The sequence below is a fragment of the Oncorhynchus clarkii genome, chromosome 7 (assembly GCF_045791955.1).
Source record: "Oncorhynchus clarkii lewisi isolate Uvic-CL-2024 chromosome 7, UVic_Ocla_1.0, whole genome shotgun sequence".
Lineage (NCBI taxonomy): Eukaryota > Metazoa > Chordata > Actinopteri > Salmoniformes > Salmonidae > Oncorhynchus > Oncorhynchus clarkii.
The window spans coordinates 51,384,708-51,399,013 of NC_092153.1; the positions used below are offsets into that span (position 1 = coordinate 51,384,708).

The window sequence follows — 14,306 nt, forward strand, 5'->3', positions numbered from 1 at the left end:
TTTTTTTAAATGTCAGCCTGACTGCGTTTACTGAAAGCTCACTTGAGTTTTAGATCTGCTCAATTACTATAGCAATTAATGTGGCTTCCCATCACTGAGCTTTACACACACCGCAAAAACCATTTATCCTAGACCTGTTAAAGAATTAGATTTAGTCCCATTAACTAAGGCAAAGTTCAAATGTCACACTGAATGTGAGCAGCCCTGGTGACAAAGCCGCCAGAGGCTTCCCAATCCTCCAGACTTTGAGGTTTGGGTGGGTTTGAACTTGTAATCTGAATTGATGTGTGCAATTGAGAAGACTTGTAGTTAGACATGTGTGAAGCCACTGACTCAGACAGCACAGGTCCATTGTAAAAACCTGTTTTGGTTTCAGGTACATAGCTACTGTTGGTGTAGCCTCTAAAATGTTTGCCAACAGTGTCTTCAGTATACCTTTCTCTATCTATTGATATGTTTGTTTCTATGATAATCCCCCAAAAAACATTAATCCACAGTATGTGCAGTATGTTGTTCTGCATTCTCCTACTTAATCAGTTGTGGATATATCTCTGCTCTACTTAGTGCAGGGGAAAAAGAAGGATCCTGCACAGGGGTTATTTCAGAGTTATAAGACTGTTGTATTCTGCTGGGCTCTGCAACTGATTATCCAGGATTTTTGAAACACCCAGAAAAGCAGATACTATATGGGCCGCTGTAAAGGGTAGTTTGTTTTATAAAAGGGTTCCTCCTGAGACTGAAGTCTTTCTCTTCAAGTAGCCCTTAATGTTAAACGTAGCACATGGCTGACAGAGAATAGCAGGCTGTCAGGAAATAGCATGGCGCTCATAGTCCTCACAAAGACAATAGAAAATCTGGAATTTGATTAGCTCAATGGTCATGAATTTCTTTGGAATGGAATGTAATTTGTCATACAATGTAAGCAGATCATCACATAACAACAAAAGAAGCAGAATGAGTGCATCTCTAGACAGGCTTGGCATTTGTCAGAGTTTGTCGAAAATGTTTATACAAAGGAATAGTTGTGCCTACCTGCATGGCAGAGGAGGGGTAGATCTCATCTCCGGTGGAGTCCACCAGGTCATCCTCGTCCAGAGTGGCCCTCTTGTACGTGGACATCTGAAAGGTCAAATGCAGAAAAGACTCCCTCAGTGCTTCCATACTCCTCCAGGCCCTTCTCCTTTCCTTTGTCAGGATGTGTGTGACGTTTACTCTTTAACAGTCTTTGGGAATTCTAGGTATGGTTTCACCCTCAGATCCATCAGGAAGAGTCTCTGTCTGTCTGCTTTGGGTTGCTCCAGTCCAGGGGAAGGAATATTAAATTCTCTCTTCACCTCTCAGACACACTCACCTCCTCCCTTCCCCCTAACCCCCTACTCAACAACCCCCCTGGGGGCTGATCTCATGGGCACCGTCAAAACTCACTCACTCAAAAAGTCCTTTAAAGGTTTACAAAGAGCCCTTCCTCTCAAGCAGCTATGTTGTTCTGCTCAGCCTTCTGTCAGTACACTCTCCTCAGGAGCTCTCACTAAGCCCAATTTAGCCAAACGAGACAATACAGAGGGAACTCGCAAAAAACAGGAAGCAGCATTGACTTGATCGACGGGCATGACTGAGTGTGAGGGTGTGTAAGAGGGAGTGTATGTGCATTCCACAGTGGTTTCATTTCGATTTAGGGAGGGAACTTTTGTAGGTTAGTTCACTCCCACTCTCCAATCCATAGGGCTAGACCAGAGGGTGGAGTCTGGATAGAAACACTCTCCCACTGCATGCTTTCAGTTGTTGCCTGGGTTACCGTCACCTGATAGGCATGACAGTTGATTGTTCTTACCCTGTCTAACCCTTCACCCAGAAGGATAATGCACTATTTCTTTAAAAAATCTTATTTTACTACTGAGGTAAACAGCTGTAATTTAAGAGTGTAGTACTAGTTCTTCTCATTTTACATTTGAGTCATTTAGCAGACGCTCTTATCCAGAGTGACTTATATTTCTCCTGTTATCAATTTATCCATGACACTTTCCCCTAGCCTACAACAAGCGTAGTTACTTTCTCCTATAACTCCTGCCAATGGCTCTGCATCTTCAGCCTCCATGGACAGCAAATAGGCAGCTCTAACTACTAGACCAGCCAAGCCAAACCCCGCTTTCTAGTACATGGACAGTGGCAGTCAACCCAACTGGCAGTATCACAGGTCAACCCTACTGGCAGTATCACAAGTCAACCCTACTGGCAGTATCACATGTCAACCCAACTGGCTGTATCACAAGTCAACCCTACTGGCAGTATCACAAGTCAACCCTACTGGCAGTATCACAAGTCAACCCAACTGGCTGTATCACAAGTCAACCCAACTGGCTATATCACAAGTCAACCCTACTGGCAGTATCACAAGTCAACCCTACTGGCAGTATCACAAGTCAACCCTACTGGCACTATCACAAGTCAACCCTACTGGCACTATCACAAGTCAACCCTACTGGCACTATCACAAGTCAACCCTACTGGCAGTATCACAAGTCAACCCTACTGGCACTATCACAAGTCAACCCTACTGGCACTATCACAAGTCAACCCTACTGGCACTATCACAAGTCCCTAACAGCGCAGCGGACAGCCACTAGTGTTGTCTTAACCTCCACAAGGCCACTCATGCAAAATTCCCCACCGATGTCCACACTGATATACTTGGCTCTCCCTAACGAGGTCCTGCCTAGACCCATCATCACCCTGTGGAGGGACCGTTCTGATGAGAGAGAGATGGTGAGAGAGACACAGAGGGGATGAAAGAGGTTAGAAAAAGACTGGGAGAATACTTGTGGCCACCACTTTTTTCAGTGATTTCTAAACTACATTTCCAGACTAAAATGGGCTTCAGTTCTCAACATCATAATGTCTACTCCACTGTATATGCATAGCTGATGACTGAGATTTGAATGACTGAGACATTTTCTTCTCCTTTTCAGTTTATTAATATGGCTGTCCCTAAGCCTCCTTTTATGCAGTGAATGCATTTTACACACAAACAAAATAATGCGACTCTTTAGTCACAATCTACATTCCTTTTAAAACGACTACATTATAAAGGTAACACATGTAGTGGAATAGCCCAGGCACCATGTTACTAATCACAGTCCTCGGCCTTCATAAGTTGTGGTATTCACCGGCACAAACCCATCCATGGCACGCACTCATTCCTGAGAACACACACTCATATTTAGACACTTTCTTGGCACTGATGTGTGTGCAGATGTGCCTCAGAGCATTTTTGCATGTTGCCACAGATCGCCGTCGTTAACAACACTGAATTTCAGACCAATGGTGACGCAGACTCCCTTTTCCTGCTGTTGAGAGGTGTAGGAGAGACTAATGTAAAGCTAATGGTAGAAGGTTTGCTGTGAATCACCAGGAACACCTGTGTAAGTGTGTATCCTGTCAATAGGCTTTTGTCAATGAAAACACCTCTATACTGTAGGAGCCGGATGCTACCGAGGCCACACATAGTTGTAGCGTGAGGTCATAGGCATTCCATAACATAGTAATTCTATGAGATCCTAACAGGAAGATAGGACACATTCACTCTGATTTCCTAAGACTTGTCTGGGTATGGTGCATAGAATGATTTGCTGCACCCAAAGTTGATTATTTATAAAACTTACTGTGATACACAAACAACATTTCGACCAAAATGGTCTTCATCAGGTAAATTAACCCTACATGACCCACAACAACCAAATACCTCAGTTACCTCGACTAAGCACATTGACTCTTTAACGGTACCACCTGTGTATAGCCTCCCTACTGTTATTTTATTGTTGCTTCTATTTTTCTTCTTTATTTTTTTTTACTTCAGTTAATTTTAGTAAATACTTTCTTAACACTTATTTTTCTTAAAACTGCATTGTTGGTTAAGGGCTTGTAAATAATAATTTCACTGTAAGGTCCTGTTGTATTCGGCACATGTGACCATTTTTCTTAAAAAAAAATATTTGCACAGGATCCCTTGGTGTTCTCATGGTCTGGGTCTGTGACATGACTCTGGCTCTACAGTGTATTTGTTTGTGTTCCTCCAAAGCATGTGGGGATGTGTCTCACAGAGCAGCAGATGGCTATGAGAGGTCAATATTCCAGGATTCTTGAACCCTAGTGAGGCCATGGCCTCTGAGAGAGGATAGAAACCACATGCATGCGTCAGTAATTCGTCACAGATCCTGCAAACCAGACAATTATTTGTATAAGGGGAGTGTGTGTTTGTGCATGTATTTGGGTGTGTGTTTCTGGGATATGGGCAATGGACATGCATGGCTAGGAACACAATATATACAAAAGAAAGAGGTATAGGCTGTGATTCCGAAGGTAACCGCCCTGTGGTGCATATGGTTGAGTTTTGGCCGCATAAGAGAAAAATGCGACCATTTGCACAATCATCCTAAAATCTCATAAGAAATTACGTTTTTTTTTTTTGTCTTACCGTAACGTTATACTCTGTTATTATATTATGTTCGGTAAAATACTATCATTATGTGATCTTGCAGACATTGATTCAGCTTTGATCTAACTTTATTAAAGTAGAGAATCTCGCACATGAGCAGAAGCTTCAGGCCTTTAGCTATTGGGAAGAGTGTTCCAGAGAATTCGGACCCGCAGTCACTCCAAAAATAATATCAGTTTCACAAGGATTAATGTCTATGGTAAATGAGATCATATGGTTATGTGGTTTTGGCCCACGACTGACAACATTGGCCTCTTGTTCATTTGGCGTAAACATAGCTATCCTTGGATTGCTAAATGACATAGAAGATTATCCTCTCCTTCTATTAAATTATTTTCCTGACTGGCAAGTGAGTAACAGATCTCATTCAATCTCCTCATGAGGGAGAGAAATTTGAAAATATCTTTAAGATATTTGGAGTTTGGTAACACTGTGATATTTTTTTACTTACAGAAGGAAAAAAAATAATTTCAGCAAAAATAAATATAAATGTTGATATTAGTTGGCAGGGGTCTTTACTTCTGTTGAGATAATGGGCATCATGCCAACCCAGAGATGGAGCTAGTAGGCCGCCTATCTATGATAGATATACAGGTGCATTATCAGTACCTGATTAGGATGTCGGACATGACTTACTACCGGAGTAAATGATTATGCTAGCACCTTATCTAACTCTCTGATGTGAGTCATTCACATACACCAACAAATACTTGGGTACTATGACCACTCCAAAGGAAGTGATGCTACAATGTGATGCAAGTGACAAAGGTCTAGGGGCAGAGCCCCTGCAGAAGGGGCAGCCCATTGCATTTGCTTCAAGCACATTGACACCCATAGAGGAGGGATATGCCCAAATTGAAAACAAGTGTCTAGCCATTGTGTTCGCTTGTGACCGTTTTGACTAATACCTTCATGGCAGGGAGTCTGTCACGGTGCACACTGACCACAAGCCACTGGAGGTTATCTTCTGTCTGCCTCAAAGCGACTACAAAGGATGATGCTAAAGCTTCAGCGTTATCAATTAGAGGTAGTTTACAAAAAGGAATAGAGCTCCACATTGCAGATTTCTTGACCAGGCCAGCACTACTAACAACTAGTCACCCGCAATATCGGACAAATGAGACTGTATGCTCTACAAGTTGAGTTTGAAGATGTTTTGTCCATTAGCATGGTTCACATTTCCCTGCCAACATGCCCTTGACTGGCAGTTCTGGCTGCTCCATGCTGACTGGCAACTCTGGCTGCTCCATGCTGACTGGCTGCTCCATGCTGACTGGCTGCTCCATGCTGACTGGCAGCTCTGGCTGCTCCATGCTGACTGGCTGCTCTGGCTGCTCCATGCCGACTGGCTGCTCCATGCTGACTGGCGACTCTGGCTGCTCCATGCTGACTGGCAGCTCAGGCTGCTCTATGCTGACTGGCGGCTCTGGCTGCTCCATGCAGACTGGCAACTCTGGCGGCTCCTTGCAGACTGGCAGCTCTGGCGGCTCCTTGCAGACTGGCAGCTCTGGCGGCATCCTGCAGACTGGCAGCTCTGGCGGCTCCTTGCAGACTGGCAGCTCCTTGCAGACTGGCAGCTCAATGCAGACTGGCAGCTCCTTGCAGACTGGCAGCTCCTTGCAGACTGGCAGCTCCATGCAGACTGGCAGCTCTATGCAGACTGGCAGCTCTATGCATACTGGCAGCTCTATGCAAACTGGCAGTTCTGAACAGGCGGGAGACTCCGGCAGCGCTGTAGAGGCGGAAGGCTCTGGCAGCGCTAAACAGGCGGGAGACTCCGGCAGCGCTGGAGAGGAGGAAGGCTCTAACTGCGCTGAACAGGCGGGAGACTCCGGCAGCGCTGTAGAGGAGGAAGGCTCTGACAGCGCTAGATAGGCGGGAGACTCCGGCAGCGCTGGAGAGGAGGAAGGCTCTAACTGCGCTGAACAGGCGGGAGACTCCGGCAGCGCTGGAGAGGAGGAAGGCTCTGACAGCGCTGGACAGGCAAGGCGCACTGTAGGCCTGATGCGTGGTGCTGGCACTGGTGGTACTGGGCCGAGAACACGCACAGGAAGCCTGGTGCGGGGAGCTGCTACCGGAGGCTGGTGTGTGGAGGTGGCACAGGATGGACCGGACCGTGAAGGCGTACTGGAGAGCTTGAGAGCAAGGCTGGCACAGGACGTGCAAGGCTAGGGAGGTGCATAGGAGGCCTAGTGCGTGAGGCTGGCACAATCTTCACCAGCCGACTAACACGCACCTCAGGACGAGTATGGAGCGCTGACCCAGGTGCCATCAAATCCCCGACACGCTCCGTCGGGCGAATATCGTACCTAAAGCACCAACACAGCAACTCCCTCATAACTCTCTCCTCCAATTTCCCCATTAACTCCTTCACAGTCTCTGCTTCGCTCACCTCCAACACCGGCTCTGATTCTGGTCTCCTCCTTGGCTCCTCACGATAAACAGGGGGAGTTGGCTCTGGTCTGAACCCTGACTCTGCCACACTCTCCCTGAGCCCCCCCCCCCCCCCCAATACATTTTTGGGGCTGACTCTCGGGCCTCCGTCCGCGCCGCCGTGCTTGCTTCGCAAACTCCATTCTCCGATAACCTTCCGCGCACTGCTCCATCGAATCCCAGACGGGCTCCGGCAGTCTCTCTGGGTCGACCGCCCACCTGTCTATTTCTTCCCAAGTCGTATATTCCTCCTTTCGCTGCTCCTGCTGCCGCCGCCTGTCACCACGCCGCTTGGTCCTGTTGTGGTGGGTGATTCTGTCACGGTTTTCTGTATGGGAAAGAGAGTCGGACCAAAATGCGGCGTGTAGATTGCGATATTGCCATGTTTAATAAACAAACGTAAAACACGAATCGATACAAACACTACAAAACAAAGAACCTAATGAACGTAACGAAAACCTAAACAGCCTATCTGGTGAAAACACAGAGACAGGAACAATCACCCACAAACACACAGTGAAACCCAGGCTACCTAAATATGGTTCCCAATCAGAGACAATGACTAACACCTGCCTCTGATTGAGAACCATATCAGGCCAGACATAGAAATAGACAAACTAGACAATCAACATAGAATGCCCACCCAGCTCACGTCCTGACCAACACTAAAACAAGGAAAACACACACGAACGATGGTCAGAATGTGACACCAATAAACTTATCCAAACAAGTCAATCAACGTTTATAATCAAACCTTAGGTACCCTAATACGCAAATAAACAACAAAATATAAGACGGAGAATCATTATCGTCTTTACCGGAGATAAACAAAAAGAACGCGCTCTCTCGGCCATGCGCTTGGAAACACTACAGCGAAAATGGGAGCCTCTTAGAAAAACTACAACTTCTCCCTAATTTTTCCAAAAACCAGCCTGAAACTCTTTCTAAAGACTGTTGACATCTAGTGGAAGCCCTAGGAACTGCAATCGGGGACAATTTCGCCCTATTATAAAAGTGTCAGGCATTGAAATCAGTGGTATGCTGATTTTTATTTTATTTTTATGGTTTGTCCTCAGGGTTTCGCCTGCCATTTCAGTTCTGTTATACTCGCAGACATTACTTTAAAGGTTTTAGACACTTTAAAGTGTTTTCTATCCAAATCTACCAATTATGTGCATATCCTAGCTTCTGGGCCTGAGTAGCAGGCAGTTTACTTTGGGCACGCTTTTCATCCGGATGTCAAAATACCGCCCCCTATCCTAAAGAAGTTAAGAAATGGACTAGAGGTCGACGGATTAATCGGAATGGCCGGTTAATTAGGGCCGGTTTCAAGTTTTCATAACAATCGGAAATCTTTGTTTCTGGACAGCGATTTAGTCTTTTAAAAAAAAAACATTTACAACATTATTTAATGAGGCAAGTCAGTTAAGAACACATTCTTATTTTCAATGACGGTGGGTTAACTGCCTTGTTCAGGGGCAGAATGACAGATTTTTACCTTGTCAGCTCGGGGATTCAATCTTGCAACCTTACGGTTACTAGTCCAACGCTCCAACCACCTGCCTCACGAGGAGCCTGTCTGTTACGCGAATGCAGGAAGAAGCCAAGGTAAGTTGCTAGCTAGCATTAAACTTATCTTATAAAAACAATCAATCAATCATAATCACCATAAACACATGGTTGATGATATTACTAGTTTATCTAGTGTGTCCTGCGTTGCATATAATAATGCGGTAATGCATTCGCGAAAAAGGACTGTCGTTGCTCCAACGTGTACCTAACCATAAACATCAATGCCTTTCTTAATATCAATGCACAGACGCATATATTTTTAAACCTGCATATTTAGCTAAAAGAAAGGTTAGCAGGCAATATTAACCAGGTGAAATTGTGTCACTTCTCTTGCGTTCATTGCACGCAGAGTCAGGGTATATACAACAGTTTGGGCTGCCTGGCTCATTACGAACTAATTTGCCAGAATTTTACGTAATTATGACATAACATTGAAGGTTGTGCAATGTAACAGCAATATTTAGACTTATGGATGCCACCCGTTAGATAAAATACGGAACGGTTCCGTATTTCACTGAAATAATAAACGTTTTGTTTTCGAAATTATAGTTTCCGGATTTGACCATATTAATAACCTAAGGCTTGTATTTCTGTGTGTTATTATGTTATAATTAAGTCTATGATTTGATAGAGCAGTCTGACTGAGCGGTGGTAGGCAGCAGCAGGCTCGTAAGCATTCAGTCAAACAGCACTTTCGTGCGTTTTGCCAGCAGCTCTTCGCAATGCTTCAAGCATTGCGCTGGTCATGCCTTCTACCCTATCAACTCCTGAGATTAGGCTGGTGTAACTGATGTGGCTAGCTAGTTAGCGGAGTGCGCGCTAATAGCGTTTCAAACGTCACTCGCTCTGAGACTTGGTGTCACGACTTCCGCCGAAGTTGGCTCCCCTGCCTGTTCGGGCGGTGCTCGGCGGTCGTCGTCCTACTAGCCGCTACCGATCCCTTTTTCGTTTGTCTGTTGGTTTTGTCTTATTAGTTTCACCTGTGTGTATTTTGGTTTAATTAGCTTCCCTATATGTAGTAGTTTGACCCGCCCTTGTTTTGTCCGGGATTGTCTTTATGTTACGTGTGTGCATGTTAGGTAGTGGTGTATTTTCTTTTCTTTACTTGACACCCTGTGCCCTGTATTGTGTTGGGCTTATTATTTTGGTGTGCAAGAGTAAAGCACTTTACTCAGTTACTCTCTCTCTCTGAATCTGATTCCTGCACCCACCTAGTCCCGCGTGACACTTGGAGTAGTTGTTCCTCTTGCTCTGCAAGGGCCGTGGCTTTTGTGGAGCGATGGGTAACGCTGCTTCGAGGGTGGCTGTTGTCGATGTGTTCCTGGTTCGAGCCCAGGTAGTGGCGAGGAGAGGGACGGAAGCTATACTGTTACACTGGCAATACTAAAGTGCCTATAAGAACATCCAATAGTCAAAGGTATATGAAATACAAATCGTATAGAGAGAAATACTCCTATAATTCCTATAATAACTACAACCTAAATCTTCTTACCTGGGAATATTGAAGACTCATGTAAAAGGAACCACCAGCTTTCATATGTTCTCATGTTCTGAGCAAGGAACTTAAACGTTAGCTTTTTTACATGGCACATATTGCACTTTTACTTTCTTCTCCAACACTTTGTTTTTGCATTATTTAAACCAAATTGAACATGTTTCATTATTTATTTGAGGCTAAATTGATTTTATTGATGTATTATATTAAGTTAAAATAAGTGTTCATTCAGTATTGTTGTAATTGTCATTATTACAAATAAAAATAAAAAAAATTGGCCGATTAATCGGTATCGGCCTTTTTTGGTCCTCCAATAATCGGTATCGGCGTCGAAAAATAATTTTGGTCGACCTCTAAAATGGACAATGAACTGATGTTTGTTAATTATAAAAAATAAAGATGATAATAATGTTGTAAATAGGTATATTCATAAGGGCTGGTGTTAAAATTGTATGAAGTCTCGAGTTAATTCTATATGAAAAGGAGGATGTTGAGATAATGGGCCAACCCAGAGATGGTACTCGTAGGCCCCCTATCAATGATAGATATACAAGTGCATTATCAGTACCTGATTAGGATGTCACGACCTGTAACATGACTTACTACCAGAGTAAATGATTATGATAGCACCTTATATAACTCTGCGACGTGAGTCATTCACGTACACTTTTTAACAACTTCAACATTATTGTGTTTTGGTGTATTTTTTTACACCTTTTAAGCAAAGCCTTTGCTTATTTCTAATTTTAGGATGGAAATTGGTTGAAAGATTGACGTGCCTTCATTTAAAAAAAACATAGACTCGTAGCTTTCATTTGACACCAAATTGTATGTGCTCCTATGAACTTCACGTTAGTGCCCAGCACTAGATGCTGCCCCCCAGGAGTCAAACAAATGTTAACCCTTTAGTATAACCTAGGGAGAAGAGCTGTAGCTAGGAACACATTCCAAAGATTCCAACTTTAGGCACTCAAACGGATACAAACACAGCCATGTAAAAATGTGTTCAAGGTGATTAGACAGTAGTCACAGCCAGCCTACAACACAAACCAGTCCAAAATATCACATAGGCCCAACACAAGGTCTAATGTTTTACTACCCCGGGCTGCTTGAAGGACATAGATAAAGACAGACTGCACGGCTGAACACTGCAGCTCATGACCTGTGACGTCAAACAGGCCCTGGTGTTAAATGTCTTCCCCTGCATGCTTCCTTTGGAGAAAACACCCTGATACTGTGAGGTGGCGGGTAAAAGCAACTGTATCCAGGCCAATATAAGCATAAGAGTAACACGAGATAAACATACAAAAACGAAAGGCTTACCCTTCTTAGCCTGGAGCATTAATTTATTAAGACTCTGAGAGGTTCTGCAAATTCTGACACCCAGGTGGGTCCTCTCATACACTGTGTCCATTATCATCATATAAATACCACATTAATTACTCCAATGACATGTTTTATATCCAAGTAATTCATAAAAAACAATGATGAAACTATTAGTACAGTTTGTTAATGCAAGTGTTAATAAAGCAATGTTTGTAGAGTTACTTATACATTTATACTACTTCAACCCCACCCATCCCATCCATAAACCAGCACCAAACACTTATAATAATACAATAATGTAATTTGCACATCCTTGTCAAAGGACACTATGAACTTGGTGTCCCTCCTGAGGTGCTGACTTGCTGCACCCTCGACAACTACTGTGATTATTATTATTTGACCATGCTGGTCATTTATGAACATTTGTAAATCTTGCCCATGTTCTGTTATAATCTCCACCCGGCACAGCCAGAAGAGGACTGGCCACCCCTCATAGCCTGGTTCCTCTCTAGGTTTCTTCCTAGGTTTTGGCCTTTCTAGGGAGTTTTTCCTAGCCACCATGCTTCTACACCTGCATTGCTTGCTGTTTGGGGTTTTAGGCTGGGTTTCTGTACAGCACTTTGAGATATCAGCTGATGTAAGAAGGGCTTTACAAATACATTTGATTTGATTCATGATTTTCATTACGTAACCCTTATACAGTCATGTGTACAATACTGCAGTTGATCATTCTGTATCTGATATGATGTCAGTCAGTGACATAACCTGAAACACAAAAAAACGTCCCTCAAAAAAACAGTAAAGACTACTGCACAATGAATGGGAGGCACCTTGTAGGCTAACGTCCAGGTGTAACATGAGAATACCTTTGGAGAATATGTTATCTGCATGATGTGGGATTTACAGCTCAGGTAGGCCTAGATAACATTAGATTACCTGTGTCTGCTGCTGCATGTGGCCTAATATTGACTTCCAAGAAACTCTCAAGCTCACCCCTGGGCCCTAGGTAGGCTAATGAATAGCCACTATGCAAACAAGGATGACAACAACAAGTGACAACCCAATTATGGATTAAAATTATTATTTTTCCTTTTTCAATGAAAAAGTGTGTTCAATAGTGTTTTCAAACCATCTTTGCTGTAGTAGTAGGGTATACAGTATCTGCCAACATGATCATAAGGCAAACACTTTTATTTAAGTCAGTGAGTAGGCTTGACTAAAATTCAGGGATGACTTGTTTTGGTAATGCAGAAACCGGTTCCCGCTGGGAATTATGCAAAACACACTAGGGTGACCACATGTCCCTGACAGTGGCCTTTTCTTCCGCAACCAAACAATCATGTCCTGCATTTTATCAACAAATTCAAACACCACTAATTTGGAAAGAAAAAAGGTTGGTTCCTCCTGTATTTCATTCACATATTCCAACCTGTCTTTTGCAGTCATGTTGCGTTTATGAAAATATGTAGGCCTATATCATCAGGATGTGGCGCTGATGTTAAACACTTCTCCAATTGTTGTTGAGATCTGATATTCTGAGCAAGACAAGCATAGCAATGTCATAGGCCTATCGTCAACCAATCACATTTCCCAAATCCTTTCGGGAAAATACCAGCTAAACTTTTGAGAGGACAGTTAGGTCTAGCTACTTACAAAGCTGGTTTGTGACGAAGAGCTACAAAAGTCAGTAAATAGCCACATTAGACTGAAAGGCTTGGGACAATTTCAAGGATTTTACTGGGTTACAGTTCATATAAGGAAATCAGTCAATTGAAATAAATAAATTAGGCCCTAATCTATGGATTTCACATAACTGGGCAGGGGTGAAGCCATGAGGGGGCTTGGAGGGCATAGGCCCACCCACTGGGGAGCCAGGACCAGCCAATCAGAATGAGTTTTTCCCCACATAAATACTCCTCTGCACTACCCCCATCAGAAGAACCCGCAGGTGAAGAAGCTGGATGTGGAGGTCCTGGAATGGCGTGGTTACACGTGATCTGCTGTTATGAGGCCGGTTGGCAACTGCTCTGGTGGACATTCCTGCAGGCAGCATGCCAATTGCATGCACCCTCAAAACTTGAGACATCTTTGGCATTGCTTACAAAACTGCACATTTTAAAGTGGCCTTTTATTGTCCCCAGCACACAGTGCACCTGTGTAATGATCATGCTGTTTAATCAACTTCTTGACAAGCCAAACCTGTCAGGTGAATGGATTATCTAGGCAAAGGAGAAATGCTGTCACGTCCTGACCTTAGTTCCTTTTGTATGTTTCTGTTTTAGGTTGGTCAGGGCGTGAGTTGGGGTGGGCATTCTATGTTTTATTCTATGTTGTATGTCTAGGTGTTGTGTTTCTATGTTTAGGCCTGGTATGGTTACCAATCAGAGACAGCTGGTTATCGTTGTCTCTGATTGAGAACCATACTTAGGCAGCCTGTTTTCCCACTATGGGTGTGGGTAGTTATTTTCTGTTTAATGTGTTGTTTCACCTGACAGGACTGTTTCGGTTTTGTTCGTTCACGTTGTTGTTTTTGTATTTTTCAGTGTTCTATTAAAATAATTATGAACACGTACCACGCTGCACCTTGGTCCTCACCTTCTTCCACCTACGACAATTGTTACAAATGCTCACTAACATGGATATAAACACATTTGTATACAACAGTTGAGTGAAATAAGCTTTTTGTGCTCATGGAAAACGTCTGTGATGTTTTTATTTCAGCTCATGAAACATGGGACCAACACTTTACATGTTGCGTTTATATTTTAGTTCAGAGTAGCTCGTTCAGGAACCGGGAGCTGTATGGTGCTCATTTAGTAAAGTTAGACGAAAGCTGAAGCAATGTCTTGGAAGATCACATACTGATGAATTAGTATTCTACATAACAGAACCAAATATACCTATAATAGCAAAGGATGATTACAAAGATTGGACCAGCCAGAGCCAAGAGGTTGTTAACTTCTACATAACCATTAGGCCTAGTAGCAT

At 43.5% G+C, this 14,306-nt stretch overlaps 1 protein-coding gene across 2 annotated transcripts in view; it reads right to left on the minus strand.

Moving 5' to 3' along the window:
- Positions 1 to 14,306, minus strand: part of LOC139413446 (endothelin-converting enzyme 1-like) — a 35,113-nt gene that overhangs the window by 14,191 nt on the left and 6,616 nt on the right. Inside the window, exon 2 of one of the 2 annotated variants that reach the window (XM_071160861.1) lies at positions 1,033 to 1,119. In XM_071160861.1, coding sequence (XP_071016962.1) covers positions 1,033 to 1,119 — 87 coding nt within the window. Of the gene's footprint in view, positions 1 to 1,032; positions 1,382 to 14,306 lie in introns of those variants that run through there. The other variant, XM_071160859.1, reaches the window with a different exon arrangement.